Below are 24284 nucleotides of genomic sequence, written 5' to 3' on the forward strand. Positions count from 1 at the left end.
TCACTGTCCCATTGTCACCATGAGTGGCTGAAGGCCAACATCATGGCCACAAAACTCCATTTCCCAGCATACGCTGCCTTTTGGCCCTGGAAGAGTCCTATCAAAGATGTTGCCCGATTTTTGCTTCAGATAGTGGGGTCCCTGCACACACAAGTCAATTTCCCAGATAAATAACGTTTCACACCTTAAGCTTTTTATGTTAACTATTTTAAATAAGAATATTTTTCTTTTTTTTTTTTAAGGTTGATTTATTTAGTAGAGAGAGACAGAAAGGGGGGTAGTGAGAAAGGGGGAGAGAAACTCCAAGCAGACTCTGTGCTAAGCACGGAGCCTGACGCAGGGCTCGATCCCATGACCCTGAGATCATGACCTGAGCCAAAACCAAGAATCACGTGCCCAAGTGACTGCACCACCCAGGTGTCCCCAAACGAGAATCTTTCTTAAGTACGGCTCATGCGTTTGCCTTCTTAAAGAAAGGACACTGTTTATTTCAGTTAATTATACTGCGCTTCGAAACCACCAGTGATCAGGGTCTTACGAAGGCCACAGACTGCTTCCCTTTCCCCAAACAGCCCCAGACCATTCCAACCTTGGAGTCTCTGTTTCTGCGTTTTTCGTTGTTTGGTTGGTGGCTTGTTTTCTTGTTCCCCGTCAACAAGCTGTAGCAGACCAGGTGTTTCAGTTAGATATCGCTGAGTAATAACCGACCTCAAAACCTAGTGGCTTCCAACAGTGGGCCTTTGCTCACGATTGGGTGCCAACCGGCTCCGCTGGGCTCGGGCTTGTGTCTGTGTGCAGCCAGGGACTGGGGAGGCAGCTCTGTGACCTTGGCCGGGCTCTCTCACATGCTTGGCTCCAGCCGGGGTCCGGTGCTCTCCCTCACACAGTCTCTCTTCCTCCGGCGTGTTTGACCTCGCTCACGTGGGAATCGCAGAATTCCAGGAGAGAGAGTAGAAGTAGGCAAAGCCTCTTAAGGACTTGGAACGGACTCTCTGTCACTTCTGCTGTATTTTATTGGCTAACACATGTACAAGCCCAGACCATATTCAAGGGCTGGAGAAATAGACTCGTTTCTAAATTGATCTACCATACCAGGAGATCAAATGACCAAGTCCCTTAGCCTTGGTCCTAAAGCAAGAGTCAAGAGTCTTTTCCAAGGGGTGTGCTCTTCTGAATGCCTCGACGCAGAGGGTTTATGTCATCGTAGCCTCTGCTCAGAGGCCCTTTAAGTCATATATCTCACCTGTGTTCCCGCAATAGTGGAGATTGCCAAATAATTGAGGTCTTACCATCCTTGGCCAGGGTCCTCAACAGAGCCCCTTTTTTATTCACTCAAGCCGTACAGCACTTGACAAACCAATTTGGGAATGCAAAACTGTATACATTTTAGTTCCAAGTGGTCTGAAAAGTCTCTACGTTTTGCAGGGTTTCTGCAGAGATTTCCCCCCACTCCCAGTGCACTGAGCTATGCCCAGTCACTGCAGGAGTCACACCGCACTGCCCCACCCAGAGAGATCGAGTTGTCTCAGTCCCTATCCGCCTGTGTACTTGGCTGTCCTTACCCTCTCCCTGGGAGCCATTTGTGCCTCACAGCTGACTGCTGAATTGATTTTTTACATCGTCTGGCTTGCCCATCTCGGGATCACGGCTGCTCTCTGAAATTGGATGCTGGTTCCTTCTCTGCCTCCCAACCCTGCATGATGGTGAAATGTAATTAACGAAATGAGATAAGACAGCAAGGGGCTGGATACCCTAAGGGTTATTAAAAACCTGCAAGGGTGATGGAAGTCCATGAACTTAATGTTTAATGATAGTTTCAGGGAAGGAAAAAAGGGGCCAAAGAGATCATTACAATTTTGCTTTTACACCGTGGGATCCTTGCTTCTTTCTCCCGGCCTACCTTAGATGCCAGAGAAGGAAAGATCAGAGGCAATGGGATAGCCAGGGTGATTGTATCCAGACCAAAACCTAGAAGGGCTGAGATACCTGGCCTGTCATATACTCTTCTTTCAGAGGGGGCTAAATTCACCCTCACATCCCTTCACTCATCCCGCGTTTCTCCATGGAATGTATTTTCTCTTGGTGACCCACAGTTTAGGAGTTCTTTATATTCTCTTTTCCTCACCTTCTCCAACGTGAAAAAATTGGATCAATGAATGAATGAACAAACAACGAACGAATGGGAGCCAAAAGTTCCTCTTCCCTCTCCGCAGTCTGCTTGCTTTTCCTTTCCCTCTCTCACCAGAGCCTCTTCCTGTCCTGGTTCCCTTTAGGCATCGATTCTAGAAAACCACACCTACAGAGAAAGGGGCTGCAAATACACTCTCCTAGTAACCTTTCCCACACTCAGTTTCCAGGTTTCCTCCCCATTCAAAGGCCCCGATTTCCTGAGCGCTGTAGCGCATTTGCATTCTATCTCTAAAGTGGGAATGATGGTCACTGTCACATAATGCTTTACACTCCATGCTTTGTTGTCCCACAGCTGTGAGCCATCCCTCACTGTCCATCTCCCTGGACTCTGTGTCTCCATCTTCTCCCACACCTGCTCTGTGGACCACACTCCATATGTGTGTGTCGCTCTAGGGGTCCCCTCCAGGACCCCTTGACCCATCACTTTTTCCTCCAACGCACCTGTCTTGCTTTTTTTGTCATATTCTGTACAATTTATAGGAAAACTGTGTCTTTATTTTTTGTTAAGGGAGAGGGGATGAATTCTAAAACTTTTCTCTCAGATTTTTTTAAGTGCTTGGACTAAAAGTTTTCTAAATTCACTTTTTTTTTATTACGTTATGTTAATCACCATACAGTAATTCGTTAGTTTTTGATGTAGTGTTCCATGATTCATTATTTGCATATAATACCCAGTGCTCATTGCTATTAATACGTGCCCTCCTTCATACCCATTACCAGGCTAATGCATCCCGCCCTCCCCTGTGAAACCCTCAGTTTGTTTTCTGGAGTTGATGGTTTCTCATGGTTCGTCTCCTCCTCTGATTCCCCCCGCCATTATTTTCCCCTTCCTTCTCCTAATGTCCTCCATGCTATACCTTATGTTCCACATATGAGTGAAACCATATGGTAATTGTCTTTCTCTGCTCGACTTACTTCACTTAGCATAATTCCCTCCAGTTCTGTCCATGTTGATTCACATGGTGGGTATTCATCTTTCTGATGGCTGAGTAATATTCCATTGTATATATGGACCACATCTTCTTTATCCATTCATCTGTTGAAGGGCATCTGGCTCCTTCCGTAGTTTGGCTATTGTGGACAATGCTGCTATGAACACTGGGGTACATGTGCCCCTTCTTTTCACTACATCTGTATCTTTGGGGTAAATACCCAGTAGTGCAATTGCTGGGTCATAGGGTAACTCTATTTTTAATGTTTTAAGGAACCTTATACCAGTTAGAATGGCAAAAATTAACAAGGCAGGAAACAACAAATGTTGGAGAGGATGTGGAGAAAGGGGATCCCTCTTACACTGTTGGTGGGAATGCAAGTTGGTAAATACACTTTTTTTATTTCTCTCCTCTCTAGGTTTATCAAAGGTAGAACCTAATTAACAATCTATATTAATAACCCCCTATTATATATATACAGTTAGTTGACCCTTGAACAACATGAGTTTGAACTCCATTATACACGGATTTTTTTCAATAAATATAATATAGTACTACAAGTGTTTTTTCTCTTATGATTTTCTTAATAACATTTTCTTTTCTCTGCTTACCTTATTGTAAGAATACAACACATCAGACATATAACATACAAAATATGCATTGTTTATATTATCAGTAAGGCTTTGGTCAACAGTAGGCTATTGGCAGTTAAGTTTTGGGGGAGTCAAAAATTGCACGGATTTTTGACTGCACGGGGGTTCAGTGCCCCAACCCCCATGTTGTTTGTGTTGTTCAAGGGTCAACTGTAATATATATAACATATATATGTCATATATATGAGCTTCCATATATAAAATGTGTGTGTGTGCGTGTGTGTGAGTGAGTGTGTGTGTATAATAACTCACGACTACTGGTCGAAGTTGTCAGAAGCCCTGGCTTTGCTATTACCTCCATGTGAGCCTCGTCTGGTGATCCAGAGAGCTGTTCACTATTTCATGGCACGAGTAGGTACTGAATAATGTTGACTGAATGACTGACCATGGGCTCTACCCTTGGCAGCCAGGTGGTGAATTTCTGCCCCTTTCTGCAAGGAAATGCAAAGGACTATGGGGATAGATTGGCCAGCTCCATACTCACCCAAGAACCAGCTCAAAGCACCTGATGATGGTGGGTAACACATTTGTTAATGGTTGGTGTGTCAACATCTTCTAATGATGTGAGAATTTGGCCTTTGATAATAACAACACCATATACTAATCAGAAGGAGGCAGAGATAAGGGAACAAGGAATGTTCAATCTGCTCAATGAGAGATCATGCTCCTAATGGACTTCCTCCAGATTTCCTGTATTTATTTTATCTTTTCCACTTCCTCCTGTGTTAGTCAGCTCAGGTGGTCGTAAGAAAATACCACAGACTGGGTGACCTAAACAACAGACATTTATTTTCTCACAGTTCCCGAGGTTGGAAGTCTATGATTGAAGTGCCGGCAGGGCTGGTTTCTGGTGGGGCCTCTCTTCCTGGCTTGCAGATGACCTCCTGCTTGCTGTGTCCTCACATGGCCTTTCCCCTGTGCACGCGCGCACACACACACACACACACACACACACACACGCAGATCTGGTGTCTCTTCCTCTCTTTATGACTGAAGTCCTATCCAATCAGAGCCCCATCCCATGACCTCGCTTAACCTTAAGGACCTCCTTAAAGGCCCTCTTTTCAAAACAGTCACATTGCAAGGTTAGAGCTTCAACATATGAAATTGGGGGGGGGGCACAATTCAGTCTGTCACACCTCCCAACTCTGCTTTGGTGCCACCCACACCCAGCGATCTGTGGACATTGTTGCTTGTGTGCTGTTATGTGCCATCTGTCTGCAAAGCTCTTGCCATGCCTCTCTGCCTCTCTGTTTTCTCTGTGCTTTTCCTGTCCTCTCTCAAGTCTTCCTGCAGTCATTGATGTTGACTTTGGACTCCAGCGGTACTGCTACCTCCCTCATTGCCTGCTGGCCCGTTTCTTTGTCTTTGTATGTCTCCAGGAGACTCTGATATCTTGTCTGTGCACTGCAAGGAAGTGCATGCTCTGGGGGAGAGGAAACCTCTCTGGCTAGTGCTACAAAGGGCTGCCTCCATGAAATCCCCTTCACATTCCCACCACTGTCATTCTTTTTTCAATTCTATTGCTTTGTGGCCAGGCAATAGAACCCCAGTTTGAACCTAGTTCTGCCAAAAGGGGCATCTGCAGACCCACAGAATGCAAGGAGAAGCTGCAGAGTTAAGCTCAGGGAAGGCCAGCAATACCACTAGGCTCAAGAACAGCTGAAGCCAGGGGGGTGCCTGGGTGGCTCAGTCGGTTGAGTGTCCATCTGACTCTTGATCTGGGCTCGGGTCTTGATCTCAGAGTCATGAGTTTGAGCCCCACATTGGGCTCCGCACTGGGTATGGAGCCTACTTAAAAAAAAAAAATCGCTGGAGCCAGGGCCCCAAACACTTCCGAGGCTCCTTCTTCACCTCTTGTCCTGCTCCACTTTCCACATTGGCCTCATCCTCTTTCATCACAAACAGATGTTAGGAAACAGGACTGCCTCCAGCCCCTGAACTCTGTAACCGCAGTTTCTACACTTGAAGCTAGAGAAAAAGGGTAGTAACCCAGCTTGGGTCAGTAAGGTATCTGTTCCTGGACAGATCAACTGTGGCCAGGTGCAGGGCTTATAAGCACTTGGCCACCCTTAAAGTAGCCCTGGGTACATGTTGGGGTGCAATTTCCAGGAGACGGGTAAGATTGAGCAAGAGCCAGAGACATCTTCTGGGCTAGTTCACCCATTCTGGAGGGCTTCTCCCCACCCAAGATCCTAGCTGCTTCACTCGGACCCCAAGAGACACAGCACGAGGGTCAACCCAACCAAGTACACTCACTGTATTCATCAATGACATTTCTGTCTCCATTTGTACCTCTTTTCACACCTAAGAAATGGCATTGCACAGCCCAGATTCAGACCCAAAGGCCTTGTACTCTCTCTGCATGAAGCTTAGGTCTTATCCCAGGTAACCAACCCTGTGTTCCTTTCCTCTATATGGGGAAGTGTTTGCAAGTGTTAGCTCCTAAGCATAAGACACCTTCAGCCCAGATGAGCAGGGGCAAGGTGAGCCATGCTTGCTCTCACTCCATGCCTTGTGCTGTTTCTGGCCAGGCGCATGGTGTTGAGAAGATTAGGGAAGAGGAGATCTTCTTCTATCTCTTCCTGGGGTGGGGTCTTCTTTCACCTTCTCTCAGTCCTCTGCCACCCCAACTATGGAGTTAACCTTCTCTGCCCTCTCTCTGAGAAGGATCAACCCCGCAAAGCTAGGACAGGATTAAGGCAACAGACTACTAAGAGCCAAAGCCACTCATAGGAAGCTCCAGAAGAAGGCACTTTGCTGTTCCCTGTCTTTTCCATGCAGTGATGGCAAACAGGACACAGGCGAGCATAGCTTCACGAGCACTGAGCTTATTTGATAGGTTGTAACAATGACAATGCAATAAAACATGTTGGTGCCATTCTCAAAAGTCCACGCAGGCCTGGTATAGACATTTTACCTACCACCACACCCTCCGTCAAGTGACTTCACTCCCTACCTTCTGCACAAATGCCTCTCAAATTACCTGTGGAAGACAGAATCATAGTCGCTCAAAGCCCAGATCCTAATCCCCAGAATCTGTAAATGTGTTAGGCATTTTGGGGGATTAGGCAAAGGGGGGTTTGCAGATGGAACTAAGGTTGCTAGTTAGTTAACCTAACATAGGGAATTACCCTGGATTATCCAGTGGGCCCAGTGTAACCAGGAGAGTCCTTGTGTAGACAAGGGAGGCAGAAGGATCAGTGTCAGAGTGACGCAGTGTAGGCCAGCCTTGGCCAGGCATTGCTGGATTTGAAGAGGGAAGAGGGCCAAGAGCCAAGGAATGTGGGACACCACTACCAGGGGGAAAAGGCAAGGAAATGGATTCTCCTCTTGAGCCTCCAGAAGGAACTCGGTCCTGCTGACACCTTGATTTTAGCCCCACAAGGTCCATTTCAGACTTCTGACCCTTAGAACTATAAGGTCATACATTTAACACTTTTTTAAGCCACTAAGTATGTAGCAGTTAGTTATAGTGGCTGTAAAAAACTAATACACCATTCAATCTCTCTCTTCCTCTTGGAAACTCAAGATCTTCCTTTCTAAATTACCTTTAAAATTTTCCCAGTTTCAGGGCCTCTGGGTGGCTCAGTTGGTTAAGCATCCAACTCTTGATTTCGGCTCGGGTCATGATCTCAGGGTCGTGAGATCGAGCCCTCCATCGGGCTCTTTGCTCAGTGGGGAGTCTGCTTGAGATTCTCTCTCTCCCTTCCCCTCTGCACCTGCCTCCCTCCCTGTCTTAAAAAAAAAATTCCAAGTCTCTTGCTTGATCAGAAGGTCCTGGTGTAAGCCCTGTCTAATTCTGATGGTTCAGTCAGTACATCCCACTTCTACCACTAAAATATTACATTCACAATGCACATGCCCATACAATTTTACTGTTTTCTTTACAAAGCCTCTAACCAACTTGATTTATGTAGCTGTACCTCTTCCAATACAACAAATTCCCCTGCTGACCAAGGCTGCCCATCACTGGCGCTGGGTGACTGATTAGTGATCATTCTGATTTGAGCTCTGTTGCTACGGTACAGATTGTCGTGCATTTCTGTAGGGAGTTCTTGCCCCTCTCTTCACATGTTCTTCCACGCATATCTAGGGTTCTGTCTGAACGCTGCACTGAGAAGGCATGATGTGGGGCGAAGCCATAGCAACAACTTCAGTCACACTTAATGCCGGTTGCATAGTCCTATCTTGGGCTCTTAACTTCAATGGTTACAAAATCTGTCCTTGGGCTCTCGACCACTTCTCTTGAACCAACATTACCGTTAATCTCACCACCTCTCCTCCACCCTCTGAAGGCATCCCCAAATTTCTCTAAAAGAGACCTGGCTGTGAGCCCGTGTTTCGTTACAGCTTACATCCTTCTAGCTGCTCCCTGGCCCTGTAAGGTGCTGCTGCCTCGGGCTGGTCAGCACGGCCGCTATCTTCACTGGCAATGAATAACAGGCCACCAACCGGCAGGCTCCCCGAGTGCCCAAGTACTCAGAATTCTCACCCAGCCTTTCCTGAGCCTCCCCTGCCTCCTCTCATCCCAGGCACTCCTGATGGGCTCCATCCAGGAACCTAGGTGTGGCATGGCCGGTCAGACCTGCCTTCACCAGATAAGGTGTGGCCACGTGGCAGATCTCATAAAACAACCTGGGGAGGCAGCTGGTAAAACCTCCAGCCTGTCTCGTGGAAATCTGAGGAGGGGTAAGGAAGGCAGGGGAGGAAGTTTTGTTTTTCCATCCCTATGTATTATTTGTGGGAAATCCATTTCTGGTTGAAAAAAAAAATCCCCCATAGCTTGAAATTAACTAGTTAGAAGACCACCCCCCCCACAGACACACACACCCTTTGCCTGGGGCTGCTCCGGTAGAAGTCTTTGATTGGAGATTGGGGCCACTGGAGGCTGAGGTCATTGGAATGGCCAGGGGCAGACATTCTGGGAGACAAAGGTGTCACCGCTAAGGAGAGCCCCATGGACTACACCCACCATCTGAAATTCTGAGAATTACGTGGATGCCCAAGTACAGCATAATCAGGAAAGCCTCAGCACCTCATCAGGACTCAGACACCTCGCACGTGGCCCATCGTCCCAGAAACAGGATTGAGGTTACCAGTGGCTGGTTAGTTTTTGTGCCGATCTGAGTGAAGGAGTCCGGGGGTCAAGTGTGCCCTCTCCGGCCTCATGCCTGGATTGTTCCACATTTCCTATAGGGGGTTGAATAGTGGCCCCCAAAAGGGTATGTGCAAGTCTTAATCCACGGGACCCACGAATGTGACTTTATCTGGGAAAAGAGTCTTTGCAAATGTAAATTCGAACAGTAAAAATGAACTCATCCTGGATTATCCCAGTGGACCCTAAATCCAATAACAAGCAAGAGAGAGACGGGAAGAAGGCCCAGATCCAGAGGAGAAGTCCTGTGAGGACAGAGGCGGAGACTGGAGTTACACATCCACGAGCCAAGGACCTCCTGGAGCCACGAGAAGCTGGAGAAGGCGAGGAGGGATTCTTCCCCTCAAGTCCCCAGAGGGAGCAGAGGCCTGCTGACACCTTGATTTCAGAAATTCTAGCCTTCAGAAGTAAGAGAGAGTAGACTTCCGTCATTTAAAGTCACCAAATTAGTGGTCATGTGTTACAGCAGCCCTGGGAAACTATTACGTACCTTAAGGCGCGACCCATTTCCTTCAGAAAGAATGGAAGTATCCCAAGCGGCAAAGGCACAGCTCCCTGTGGCACTGTCACAGCGCCCTTCCTGCCATGGTGCTGCCCCAGAGCCTGAAGAGGTTCCAAAGCTCTTAGGGACAAAGGCCCATCTGGGCACACTGCCTGCCTTGTGCTCCTACAAGGACAACGTGCCTCCACTACACGTGGTGGTTGCAATCGCATATCTTGCATGTATAGAAGATTTGGAAGATTCTTCCAAAATACTTTTCCATTTTTTCACAAATGGTCCCGAGTGGTCAACGAGACCATTATGTAACATGGCGAACTTGACAAAGATCACTTAAATGGTTCACCCAAGAACAAGAACCAAGGTTTTCCAACTTGGGCCAGTGCTCCTTCTACACTCCCTCTGGGCAACAGCCCACACCCGGGACAGCGAGGAGGCTGTGAGGGGTTGGGAAGTCTGCAGCCATGTTGAAAACTGAAAGTATCCCAGGCTCCTTCATTTTGATTGTGTGTCCTGAGCCCCTCAGAAACTCAAAGAAGAAGATGCGGTGCTTCTCAAACTTCGCTGTGCCTATGAGTCCCCTGGGGAATCTGGTTGAAATGCAGTTCTGAGCCTGGAGGTCTGGGGTGGGACTGGGCTTCTGCATTTCTTAGCAGTGCTCAGGTGCTGACTGCGCTGCGGGTTTGTGGACCACACTTCTGGAGTGGCAGCGAGGTGTAGCTGCTGGCTAACTTCTTCACACTTTCAGCAGTAGTTGACCATGCTTGCCCTCTGCAATTCAGTAGTAAGAACTGTGGCTCTGGATTTCTCATTTCAGGAGAGACTGGTGACAGTCAAGTTGGCCGCGCTTAGAGAAAAGTTTTATTGTGGATCAATAAGCATACAAATATTCATACCTTTTGGCCCAATAATTCCACATTGGGTGTTAATTCTAAATAAATAACCCGAAAGATGGAAAAACCTATGTGAACAACAGTGTTCTACAGCACTATGTATACTAAAAAATGTGAAATCTGTATCTACTACAAAGGAAATGATGACATTAATCATAATAAATTCACTCATGATAGTATTGTGGACTGACGCATATCTTCTCTCCCACCTCAAAAGCCACATGTAAGTAAAGGAATAAAAATGATATGAATGACACGGTCAACAAATTAATGGTTTAACAGTTTCAACAAAGTTCTCCAAGATTGAGAGTCTATGGAATTAGGGCATAACCGTGGGCCCTTGTCTCTACTGTATTTTTTTAAATTGGGTGGTGAGTACAAGGGTGATGTCCTTACAATTCTTATGCCTTTCTGTATTCCTGAAATATTTCAAAATTTAATTAAAAAAGAAAAAGACAAGATGGTTGGGGACAGAATGAAGAACTTTATAACCTACATGTTCAGAGTGTCAGTATTATAACAAAGTGAGCCAGATTGCCCCAAAATTTGGTCTTGGCTCTTGAAGGTACCAGAGACCATGGAGAGCAAGAATAAAGTGTGGGGCCAACTCAGAGGAATGGGTAAAGTCTGTCTCTGGATCTTTGGATCCCTAGATACCTGCCCCACTAGGAAACTATCTCTCCCCAGTTTCTACCACCATAGAAGATGGGCAGTTTATTCTCCAGAGAAATTGAGTCACATCAGTTCAGAATTCGGGCACCTCACATCATAAACGGCCAGGTAAAAACAGCGAACTAATGGAAGATCTACATACTGAACCGTGGGACCCTCCATCCCGTCTCTGCCTGGCTCTCAGCCCTCCAGGAGCTAGTTGTACATGCCCACGGGCAAGATACTAGGAAACTACAACCTGTGGGCCAAGTCTACTCCACCCTATTTGTTTTTGCAAATAAAGTTTTATTGGAACCCAGTCACACACATTCATTCATGAATTATCTATGACTGCTTTTTGCTGCAACAGAAGAGCCGAGTAGTTGCAGCAGACAGCATCTGGCCTGTAAACCCTGAAATATTTACTGAGTCTTGCAGAAAATGTTTACTTACCCTTGCTCTAGAGAAAAACAAATGTCCCATGAGGAAAGTCCCCAGATCCTTCATTTGGAGCTCTAGTGAAAATCTGGTGAGCTATCCCTGACCTGACAACGAAGCACTGTCCACATACACACTGAGTCTCCAAGCAGGTTTTAGTATTTTACTCTTAGGCACAAGTGGATGTCCAGAGATTTTCCAGACACTCAAGGGAAACCCCAATGTGATGGAGTATGATGCAAACAAGAGCAAAAGGGACTTGGAGGAACCAAAACCTATTAAAAAAAAACAGAAAATAGAAATATGGAATTAATATCCTCAGAAATATTAATTTCAGGGGTACCTGGGTGGTTCAGCCTGTTGAGTGTCCAACTCTTGATTTCAACTCAGGTCATGATCTCAGGGTCGTGGGACTGAGCCCCACCTTGGGCTCTGTCCTCAACAAGGAGTCTGCTTGAGATTCTCTCTCCCTCTCCCTCTGCCCCTCCCCCTCCCCTCGCACTCTCTGTCTCCAAAATAAATAAATAAATCTTTTTTTAAAAAAGAAGAAATATAATATCAGGTGTCAGAAGATATTTCATCCATGCATCAGGAACTAGATCCTATGATAAGCAAGAGTGAGCGCTGGAAACTTAAGAAAGTGATAGCCCAAATTTAAAAAAAAAAGAAAGAAAAATAACAAGATGGAAAGGACTGTCAAGCAAAAAGACAAAAAGATGAAAAATGGCAGAGCGAATTTGAGAAAATTAGATTACCATTCCAGAATGTCCAACATTCAACTAGAAAGAATTATAGCAAGAGAACACCAAGGAAACGAAGGGTATGAAATGAGCAAAGAAATAATACTTCTGGGAAATTTTTTTTTTTAATCTCTTGCACCTTATACCCAGCACAGTAAATAGAAACAACCAGCAAGGGCCAGCGTGAAATCTCAGGGCACTGCAACAATAAAGAGAAGGCTCTGTTTCCAGAGAGGAAAGACACCAAGGAAAAGAACAAGAATCAAACTGGATCCAGACTTCTCAGCAGTAACTGGATGCTAAAAAGCGCAGCAGAACGTCGCCCTCAGAACTCTGAAGGTTTTTTAACCTGGGGTTCTGTGTCCAGCACTGTCAGCCAAGTATAAAGATAAAATAACAACATGTTGAGACCTGCAAGGACTTGAAATAGTTAGCCTTTATGCTTCCTTTCTTAGGGAACTACTCAAGGAGTGTTTCAACACAACCAGGGAGTAAAACCAGTAAACAGACTCAAAGTCCAGAAAAGCCAGGGCTCCACACGGAAGGGAAGGACGTCCCATAGCAGGGAATTTACATCAAGCGTGTAGAGCCAATAGTCCAGACCGAAGCGAGAGGACTCAAGACTTTGAGGAGAGGGTCTCTGGGAGACAGGGAGACAGAACTGACCAACGATTATGTAATGTGTTTAAGATGTGGAAAAATTATTGCTAGATGCTTTACAGATTTGTTAGAACAAAGAGGCTAGTGTGCTACTTAGCGCAGCAGAAAGCAATTTGAAATCAACTTGTATCTAGTTTAATAATGTGGACAATAATACTGATTGAACAAAAATTTTTATATGTCTCTTAGGAGGATCGTGGGAGGAGGTGGGGGGTGGGGGAGTTGGGGACCGGTGAAGGGAAAGTTAAATCCTCATCTAAAATTGATAATCAACAACTAAAAAACCAAAATTTAGAAATACACAGGTAAGTGGTAAAGGAAGCAGACAGGTAGAAAGTATAAGTCTGTGAAAAGGGATAAGAGAAAAAAATCCGTATTTTTTTTTTCTAAAATTGCTCTTTTTGTGTGTGTGAAATCATTTAGTACTATTTTATTGTTTTAAAAAGATTATGTGGCCGTTTAAATTATAACTGGAAAAATTAAGTCGTTCTGTGGAATAATGCTTATAATACATTACCTCCCTTTGTTCTATCAGGATTTTAGTCTTTGTAATAAGGAAGTCTCCCAGCTGGGAACACTTGGCTGGCCGCCTGGTGTGACCCAGATGCCCTGAGACCCGCAGTCTCTGTGAGAGAGTGATACACAAGCAGGTTTGGACCTGTGTATCAGTCAGGCTAGCGCAGCCAGGGAGGGATGCACCAGGGTCCAGGTAAAGAGTCAAGTGCGGAAAAGATGTAAAACGCCTACGTACGCTATGACTGCATCCTGCAAAGATGATACATTCAGCATGAGAAGGGAACAAAGACAAATGGAAACAGTTCGATTTGTCAGAAGTAGGAGTAAAGGTGTTTCCCTTTAACTTAGAATTACACAAAGACAGTTACAATGTTTGTGTAAAAGAGAATACGGTTTTTTACAGGAAATCAGTGGCCTTCTTTGCTTCCCTCCTGCAGCTTAATTGCTTACACGGAACAGTACGTGGAGTATGATCCTTTGATCATGCCGGCTGAGCCGTCCAACCCCTGGATCAGCGACGATATCACTTTATGGGACATAGAGATGAGGTAAAAAAGAAAAAAAAAAGTTTTAATGTTTGAGAAGGAAAGAGAGGTGGGGAAAAAATCATGAGATAGTGAGATTATATTATTTCCTATCTTGATTTGACTATTTTTATGGCTAGAACAGAAACCCCTCATGTTACCTCCTAACTAAGTTCTGCTCACACGTGGTCTACCTCCCCATAGCTTCGGTTTGTACATGGATCCTTAGTGGCTTCCTCTGACCCCTTGATATCGTGACAATAGGGACAGTCCTTCACATTTCCTAGTTCTTTTTTTTTTTTTTTTTAAGATTTTATTTATTTATTTTGGGGGGCGGTGCAGAAGCAGAGGGACAGAATCAGACTTTTTGCTGACTGCAGAGCCTGACAGATGCGGGGCTCTATCCCACGACCCTGAGATCGGGACCCCAGCCGAAACTAAGAGTCGTGCGCTCAGCCGACCACCACCCAGGCGCCCCCACACCTCCCCGTTCTGACTGCTGGAGGGAGCAAAATCTGTAGGCCAACTGGTTTGTGTGTAACAGCACAGACTTGGCACCAGCCACATGGTATAAGTGTCTTGCCTCGAGTCCCCACGACAGGTAAACCGTGTTCTCGTCATTGAACCGATGAGGAAACTGAGGCACAGAGGAGTTCATGAACTTCTGCGAGGACACACAGTGAGTGGGTAGCAGAGTTAGGGTCAGAACCCAGACGGCAGGCTCCCGAGCTGCGGTTCTCATCAATCTGCTGATGGAGAGTAACTGCCACTGGCTCTTTGCCTGTGAGGGAAGGTAATGCGTTCACTTATCAGCCGAGGAGCCAAAGCCCAGAGGGACGTGGGCCAGAGTCACAGTCACAGAGGGAAGCCCACAGATACAGCTGATGTGGTGTGTCTTGGGACCCTCGGCCCCGCGGCTAGAAGACTTTTTATTTCATTTTTCATTTCTTTATAACTCCCTCGTTCGCTTTCACTCTTGCTCTTTTTCTGCTTTCTTTTCTGGAAATGAAGAAAACCTTATAAAAACTAATAAAAGTCTGGAGCGCCTGGGTGGCTCAGTCAGTTAAGCGTCTGCCTTTGGCTCAGGTCATGATCCCAGGGTCCTGGGATGGAGCCTCGGGAGTCAGGAGCAGGGAGCCTGCTTCTCCCTCTTCCTCTGCCCCTCTCCCCCACTTGTACTCTTGCATGCTGTCTCTCTCTCCCACCCTCAAAAAAATAAATTGAATCTTTAAAAAAAATTAAAAATCTTTGTAAAAAAGTAATGAAAGTCTTTTATTACTTTTATGTTTTGCTTATTATAAAAAGTTCAAACTATTCAGACGTGTGTAACAAAGAAAAGTCTCTCTCCCTCCCATCCAATCTCACTTTCCAGAAAGGATCTTTGTTTATAGTCAAATGCCGTGGTCCCCACCCTGAGCCCGGGCACCCTGGGCCGCTGCAGGGAAGTCACAGTGTCACCCCAGGATATTCCGTATCCTTGAGGGAAGCACCGCGACATCTGACGTGTGACCAATACTGCATAAAGTACGAGCTTAACGTACTTCCCCACGTTCAGTGTTTCACATTATATTCGTTTCTTTGCAAATCTGGGTTTTCAGGGCAGTTGCTATGATAAAAGGCAGTATTGTGCAAAAATCAAAATGGAATGGAAAATGAGTATGTTGGGGTCCAGTCCGATTCCAAAGTTTGGGAAGATGTAGAGTGCTCGGCAGGCACACACTGTGGTTATTTAGGAATGCAGTAAACATTGTTTTTTCTTTCAGTTTATATGTACTTTATAGCTACTAAGTTTTTAGGGCATAGATATATATTAAGTCCTTTGGACCTGACTATTTAAAAAACAAAGCCGTTACGTGGTTTCTTTGGCCCAGGGGCACCATGAAAAAGTTACTGAGACACTAAGGGTGCCGTGAACTCAGGAAGTTTGGGAACCTTTGATTTTTATGTATATACAGTATCATATTCTTTTGCATAAATGGTTTCATTATATATACATGGTCCCATAATTTTTTAATTACCATATCATGGGAATCTTTGTCTGTAAACACATATAAATCCACCTAATCTTTTCCAATAACTACATAGTGTCCCCTTGCATGAGGGTAGTATAATGTATTTAACCAGTCCCCAGCTCATCAATATTAAAGTTATATCCTTTTTTTTTTTTTTTTGCTAGTATAAACAATGATGCAAAGAACATCCTTATACACAAGTCCAGTTATCACTTTAGGATAAACTTCCAGGAGTGGAATTGCAAGGACTGGCATGTTTATTCTGATTTTAGTTCATATGGCCGGATTCCTCTTAAGCAAAATTATGTATTTTTTTCATGCCCACAACTTAAAAGTGTCCATTTCCGCACATTCCTCACCAACTCAAGCATTATCCTCAAGCGTTACCAACCTTTGTCGTCTTTGCATGTGTGATAAGTTAAAATAAAAAATCTCATTTTTTTCACTTTGTTAAAAGACTTGAGGATCTTTTCTCATGGTTGGCATTCACTTTTCTCTTGTGACCGTCACTGTTTTGTGTTCTTCACACACTTTTCTAGTGGCGTGTTTTGCTTTGGACATTGGGATAGAAGACAGTTACATCTGCTTGGGTTATATGTTTTATCTTTTTCCTGATATTTCATGTTTTCCAGATCTTGTTCTTTTTGTTTCTTTTCCTCTTTCCTGATTTTTGCTTTATTAATCAAGTTTTGTTTTGGCTTTCCTTACTCTAGTTTCTATTCTAGTCATATTTACTATTAAATGTTTTAATTTTTAATTCATGTCATCAATTCATACAGATAATAATAAAGTATGTAAAATAAAAAATAGAAATTTCCCTTTGCCTCCTCCAAATCCCGTTTTTCTTGATAGGTCTGTTAACCTGATATATTTTATTTATTTTTTTTTTATTTAATTGACAGAGATAGAGACAGCCAGCGAGAGAGGGAACACAAGCAGGGGGAGTAGGAGAGGAAGAAGCAGGCTCATAGCGGAGGAGCCTGATGTGGGGCTTGATCCCATAACGCCGGGATCACGCCCTGAGCCGAAGGCAGACGCTTAACCGCTGTGCCATCCAGGCACCCCTGATATATTTTAAACCAACATTTTGGGACTTAAACTTCTCCGTCAACATTAAAAGAAAAATTGTTTGTAGATGAGTGTCTTCTTTCTAATAGTTCTGACGTGCCCTACATCAGCCCTTCTAATCTGATCCAAGAATGTAAATCTTTCGTTAGCTCAAGGTATTTTCTCTCTCTCTCTTTTTTTAACCACTAATACTCTTTTCTGTTTTATCCTCTCTTTTCAGGAAATCCTTTTGTAGAAACCACGGGCCTCTGGGATGGAGCAGCCATATCTCTTTACCTTTTCTCTTTTATAATTCCCATCTCTTAGTCTTTTTATTCCATATTCAAGGATAGAATTCCTCGAATTACTCTTCAGAGCCTCCGGCTTGGTGTTCAGTAACGCCCATTCTGTGATTTTATACTTTATGAGTTTTCCTTTTCCTACCGAGTTTTGGGAGGGCTGGTTGACAATTATGCTTTTCATTTCTGAGAATTCTTAATATTTCTTGGACTCCTTTTTCTTAGTAGCCTGCTCCGTTCTTTTGTTATTTATCCTCTTCATCTCCCTGAGGGTGTGATTCGGTTTTTGTTTTGTTTTGTCTTCATACTCCCCTCTATTTCTGACATAGTCTGTTTCATTGGCGGTCATCTATCACAGACTCTATCACTGTGACTAATCACCATTCGGAGCAGATCAGTCCATCTTTTCGGATACCCAGCAATTTGAGGAACTGTTGGTTTTCATAAGTGAAGCTCTTGGCTATCAACTCCGGCCATATATTAGAACCCTCTAGAGAGTTTATTAAAAAACAAACAACAACAACAAAACCAATGCCCAGTCCCCTCCCTAGGTTAATTAAATCAGAATTTCTGGCAGTGGGATATTGGTCTGTCTGTTTGTCTGTTTTTCATCTGTCCAGGTGATTCTAAAGGGCAGCCCTGTTCCAGACAGACTAGATTGTAGCTGGTGAGGACTCGCTCGGTAACTGGGGGGGGGGGGTCCGTGATTCTCAAAGCACAGGGTGTATCAGAATCACCTGGAATGCGCATTAGGAAGAGAGATGCCCCAGGGTGGTTCTGGGTGGCTGTATTTTAGCAAGAGTTCTACGTGAGTCTGAAGCACGGCAGTATGAGAAGTCCTTGCGTGGTTCTCAGACGCCCCACCATCCACGCCAACGCAAGCTCTCCTCTGAGCAGTCCACGTGGCTGTAGGGCCTCACCTGGGAGTGTTATGGGGAGCCATAGGTCAGTCAGCAGGGTTCCCCTCTGGGTCCTGGCCATGTGGTCCAAGAGCAGACTGAAAGACTGGGTCCCCTCTCAGACAGGAAGAGCCCGAGTACTGCGGGGTCCAAGGACTTTGCAAAAGCAGGAAGGTCAAGTATGTGATTTTTCAAATGTCTGTTGCTGGCTCGTGCACTAGGTACCCCCTTCTCAAGACCTTTGAGTCCCAGTAAAGTCTTCCACCCCTCAAATACTTCATGGGAAGGAGAATTGGGGGGAAGATGGGTAGAGGCTTGTGGGAGGCTTGTGAAAGAGTGGAGGCAGCAGGTAAGAAAGCAGGACTCCCCTTGAGAACTCATGTTAGTCAGAGGTGTGCTTTGCTTTCTACTGGGCCTGGGCAAAGGGCTCCAGGCGGACTCACGACGATGTCCAGCGTGGGGCCTCACACACCATGTCTGCATTCTACAGAGCTCATCATACTGTCTCTGCCACGTGAAGGTTGCAGCCAGCCAGGTGTGAGACAGCAGCAGCACTTAACGGGATAACTGGCCAAATGATACAGGATACAGCATAAATAATAGAAAATTGTGCTTTCATTCTTTCTCCTTCCCAGATAAACTATGAGATCTAGAAATCCAAGGATGAGAAAGCATCCATTCAGAGAGCAATAAAAGGCTACCCTTTTAAGGATGGGCAAACTACAGGTCAAGTCTATCTGATGAAAATTCTGAGAAATACAGTTTTAAAAACAAGAGTGATAGCCAGGTCTCACCGTGGAGGAAAAATCAGCCAAAAGTTGCCAGGTTACAGGTGGAGAGAACTCTGTAGTCTAAATACCACCAGGAGAGTATCTCAGGGAGGTCTCTGGGACGTATTCCTGATCGTGCCACTAACCAGATAGTGGATCTAACAAAAATGTGGCATTGCCAGAATTGTGGTTCATAATTTGCTCTCTCCATAATGTGCTCTGATTTAGGTTTAGCTTTCTTTCCCCACTGGATATCAGGTGCATGAGCCAAGAGCCACAAGGAATCTGGTTTATCCTATTTGGCCCCATGTATCCACTACCAGCCAGTCTGACCTGCTAAGAGGCAGGAACTGTCCCCAGACTGCCTGTGCCCAGCAAGTCTGATAGAACTATTAGTCCAGCATATTAGTCAAGCTCCTTCCCTGTGGCGGTCAGTCTCCAAATATGGCCCCACCTGTGACTTCCCTCTTTGTATGCACGGGCTACTTCTTACATCAGGAGAGGACACCTCCCTACCTTTTCACCTGGGCTGGCCGAGGTACCTAATTTGACCAATAGAGTGTGGCAGAACTACCATTCTGAGAACAGGTCATAAAGCAGCTCTATGTCTTCAACCTCAGTCATTTAAAAACGTTTGCTCCTGAGCTATTCCTTCTTGGAACCCACTGACCATGCTGTGAGAATCCCAGGCCATTGATGTGGCCATGTCATCAACAGTCCCAGCTGAACTCCTGGCAAACAACCAGTATCAAGTGCCATGTGGGGAGCCATCTTGGGTGTGCAACCCCGTTGACCCTTCCGATGATCCCGCCCCCAGCTTCTAGCTACAACTATTTGAGACCCCACATGAGAACCACCCAGCTGAGTCCAATCAACCCAGGGGACAGTGAGAGAGGATAATAAATAACCATTTTAAACCAGAGTTTGGGGATGATTTGTTACAGAGCAATACATACCTGGGCCACGTCCCGTTGGAGGAGTAAGGACCCTCAGGCTGTTCTTGGGACATCAAATAAAATTTCCATTGTTCCTTCAATAGCCTTGACCCTAAAAAGGGCATGATTGGATATTTCCTGTTTAAGAAATTGTCTCTTGTTTCATAATTTTTCTAAAGACTGAAAGGTCTTTTCAAGATGAATTACGTCTTTCTCCAAATCCTAGTTTGGTCATCAAATGAGGGAAATGTAATGGAAGACAAGGTCATGGGAAAAAAAGAAAAGGCTTTAGAGACAGGCACACCCAGGTACCAATTCCAGACTGCCTTTTATCAACTGTGTGGCTTTGGGCAATCTGACCTGTCTTGAGCTCTGGACATCTGAATACAAATCGCTGGCTTCTACTGAGATTCAAAAGTACTACTGTAAGAAAAGCTCCTTGCACCAAGCCTAGCACTACATTGGCCCTGCAGAAATGAATGTTTCATAGAGACCCCATAGATGGTTGCTTCCTCTGAATCTGGCTTTCTTATTCCCAATGTGGGAGATTTCTACCATGCTTTTAGGTTGGGAGATCAGGTGGAATGAAAGCTGGACTCCCTTGGAGAGCCACCTGTCTTTGCTTTGTGTTAGTTGGGGCTGCCCAGTGGTGCATAGGAATTTGGTAAGAATCAGTGGACACAGAAGACAAATTAGAGTAAAGAAAAGGCATCCAGCTAGCAATTAGAAAATCCTGTCAAGATAAGGACATATCACCCACATCACTATACACATTTTCTTATTGATTTCCTCTCAGTGTTGAACACTCGCTGTGTGAAAACACTAAGGTGAATACAAAGATGCATGAGACATGGTCTCTGCCTTCAAAGAGCTCAGAAGATAGCTGGAGAGACAGTGACACACCTTTGAAAGGCTAAATGATGGTGCAAACTGTAAGCAAATATACGTCATAAGGAAGCATTTCTATGCAATGGTTGGAAACAAAGGGGCTGTGAGTTCCATGAATTATGTGTTTCAGTTAGGCCAAGGGAAATTTATTGTACCAGTCACCTGGTGATGAATTTCCAGAGATGTTTCAATTTTGGGAATTGTTTTATAACCACACAGACCAGTCAGCGGTTGCGGCATGTTCAAATCTGATCTTGAAGCTTAAAGAGAACGAGGCTTGAAATACCCAAGTGATGCAGGAAACACACGTCTAGAGAAATTGTGTCCAAGGAGCCTTTCATAGAATAGATTCCAATGGCCAAGTGCACTAGGGGAAAAGGAACAACGTGGAGCACCCACGTGCAGAAATAGGATTGTGAATAATGAATAGTTGAGGGACTCAGATGTACTAGGTTGAATAGTGTCACCCAAAAATTCATATCCTTCCCAGAACCTCTGAATATGATTTTCTTTGGAAATAAGACTGTTTCAGATACAGTCGGTTAAGATGAGGTCAAACTGGAGTAGGCGGGCTCCTAACCCAATATGACTGGTATCTTTACAGAAAGAGACAACAGACACACGCACGTGCAGAGCGCACGCGAGTTGAAGATAGACACACAGGGAGAACAGCATGTGAAGATGGAGGCAGAGACTGTTATGATGTATTGTAGGCCAAGAAGTATCGCTGACATCAGAAACTAAGAGAAAGGCATGAAACAATTTCTCCTCTAGAGCTTTCAGAGAGAGCATGGCCCTGCCAACACCCTGATTTTAGATTTCTAGCCTCCCAAATTATGAGATTAATTTCTGCTATTTTAAGCCACCCAGTTGGTTGGCACTTTATTATGGCCACCCTAAGAAACTGCTGCATCTGGGGTCCTGTCTCTCCAGAAGCACCTCATTCCTGCTGAAGGCCAACCTTGCAGCTTTCTGCATGTCCTGATCTCTGTCCTACACCTCTGATTCTGCAGCTAACATGATACCCCAAGCTTTCTGGCCTGCCCCCAAAATGAGCTTTCTCCCACCCATGACACCACCAAGTAAGCTGGGAGGATGAGTGTGGACCCACCACTTGAGGAGCAGAAAGTGGTGGCGCTAGTGGTGAGCGTGCATCCATGAGGCAGTCCCGACAAAAATGGAGCAACTGCCCACTCCTGGCTCACGGAGCACAGCTTTTAATCAGGGTGCACCTGCCACCAGCACCATCCGTGCAGAGCCCTTCCAGCTTGGCTGGCAAAGAACAAGTGGTGGAGCCCATTCCAGGCCACAGCGTGACTGTCAGAAAGAGACAGTATCCTGCCGTTCTCTGGGATTTACATTTGCTGCTATCCTCAACCCCAGGGGGACTTCTCCATACACAACACTTTCCGTCCCCTGGAAAGCTATCAAGTGTGACGGGTGCTGTGGCTTGAGTTTGAGAGAATCCAGGATCTGTCTTTCTGCCTTGTTCTAAAAGGCCCAGCCTGGAACTTTGGAAGAGATCTTTCACAGAAGTCCCCAGGTTTGACCTGATGGGCTTGGTCTTCCACGGTGGCCCTGCTGGGCTAACCCTGGAGATGCAGAGTTGTGCGCAAGATTCTCCTGAGCCCCACGCACACGATCTCAGAACCAGAAGATTCTGCCTCACAGTGCAGAAGTAGAAGGGTTGGGTTTGAGTCTCTTAAATCCAGAGCTATGCCTTCCAACAGAGCAGACAGAGCTACATGGGCCACTTCCGTGTCAACCTTAATGATTAAAAATGAAATAAAATTTAAAATTCAGCTCCTCAGTCACACTAGCCATAGTTCTTGTGCTCAAGAGCCACATGGGTCTAGTGGCTTCCATAGAGAGGGAGCAGATACAGAATACTCTTATCATAGCAGAAACTTCTATTGGGCAACGCTCGGTGGGAGCTATTTGTTTTTCCAAACCTTCGAACACATACATCCTCTTCCCCCTTCTCACTAAGTGTTATTTTCTAAGATAAATATTGAGAAATATCAACGCCATGATTTTATTCACTGAATGCCTGGTAGAGATCATAAGAAATGCGTGTCAGTTTTTAAAAGAGGGAAAATAAGTATTGCCAGACCAATGCCCCTCAAAGTTTAATGAGCACTTAACTCACCCCGGGATCTCGCTGGGCTGTGGATTCTGATTCCCCATGTCTGAGGGGGAGCCTAAGAATTCCCCGCCGGGCCCCAGACCACTCCTTGCATATGGCGGTAATGGCGTGTGGCTTGTGACCTAGGACCCTGTTGCTACTTGAGGGGTCAGGGGAATAAACACGCAAGTGAACTGCAAATGGAAAGACAGAGCTGAAGGAACTAGTCTCATCTTCCCACAGCCAAAGCATAAGACCAACGCCTGCTTAGGTCTGAGGAGGGTCACGTGGCTGTGGGACAGCACAGCCGGGCTAAGAGCTGTACTCTGGAGCCACATTTGTCTGGACTTGCCTTGTATCCATCACTTCCTAGTGTGTCTCTGGACACACAAATGATCACAAGGCCTCAGTTTCCCTATCTGTAAAATGAGGCCAATGCTAGTACATTTTTTAAAGAACGGTTGTGAAGACCTAGTGAGTTAGCTGAGTTAAGATGCTCAGAAACAACGCCCGGAACGTGGGAAACGCTGACCAGGTTGTTGTTCAATGAACACAACGTTGTGCCTCTAAGCAAGCGGTAGGACTCATCCTGGATGAGCCGATGCGTTCTGACCACTCGTATGTCACTTGGACCTGGATAAGACGAGGGGTGGTAGAGTCGAGAGTTGGGCTCTAACGGACAGACAGGGTCCAGGGAAGCCAAAGAAATGGGATTGTTTCATTTCCTGTAGACGGCGGCCACTTGGTGGGTCTCCTGGCGACCCTCACCTAAATGTGGCCGCTTTGCACTGCCTTCTCTAAAGAGATGTTTTCGTGTTGCCTGGTGTTGTGCCAAGTCTGCCTCTGGAGTCGTGCAGGTTTTATACAATCTATCACTTAATTTGAGACGTTGCCCTTCGGCGTCTGGCAGCAAACAGATTTGAATTGGTGGAGGGAATAGGACACACGTTTTTGCCCGGCATTGACAATGTTTTAAATCTTTGTTCCCCCCAAAAGCAAAGAGCCCAGCCAGCAGCGAGTCAAGAGATGGGGCTTCTCTTTCGACGAGGTATTAAAGGACCAGGTGGGGCGGGACCAGTTCCGGAGATTTCTGGAGTCCGAGTTCAGCTCCGAAAACCTCAGGTAACTCTCTCGAAGGCTGCAGCCACGGGCAGCATGTGTGGGGGGGGATTTGCATATCCAGTCTCCCTTTCCGCCTCCCTTTCTCAACTCCACGTGATGGTGCGGACTCACATCCCCGGTCTTCTGGCTAAGGGGGAAGCGGAGAAGGACAAACTTGCTGGGCAGCTCTCACATCCCCGTGTCGGCCCTTCCCCAGACCAGCATTTTCTGTTCTGTAAACGTCCAGATGACATTTTGTTCAAGTTGTTGGAAACATGTCTCCCATGATAAGTAAATGATCAAATGGGTCTGATGACTGAGCATTAACTAAAACCAGAGAGCCATGGAGCTGCG

At 45.6% G+C, this 24284-nt stretch overlaps 1 protein-coding gene across 14 annotated transcripts in view; it reads left to right on the forward strand.

Moving 5' to 3' along the window:
- RGS6 (regulator of G protein signaling 6) overlaps positions 1–24284 on the forward strand; it is a 554007-nt gene that overhangs the window by 478752 nt on the left and 50971 nt on the right. For 11 of the 14 annotated variants that reach the window (XM_087856077.1, XM_087856079.1, XM_087856076.1 and 8 more), the window contains 2 exons: positions 13768–13878; positions 23826–23951. In XM_087856077.1, coding sequence (XP_087712203.1) covers positions 13768–13878; positions 23826–23951 — 237 coding nt within the window. The remainder of the gene's footprint in view (positions 1–13767; positions 13879–23825; positions 23952–24284) is intronic. The other 3 variants (XM_087856086.1, XM_087856080.1, XM_087856087.1) reach the window with 1 other exon arrangement.

Source organism: Ursus americanus, chromosome 26 (genome assembly GCF_024610735.1).
Source record: "Ursus americanus isolate L20-20 chromosome 26, mUrsAme1.1.p, whole genome shotgun sequence".
Taxonomy (NCBI): Eukaryota; Metazoa; Chordata; class Mammalia; order Carnivora; family Ursidae; genus Ursus; species Ursus americanus.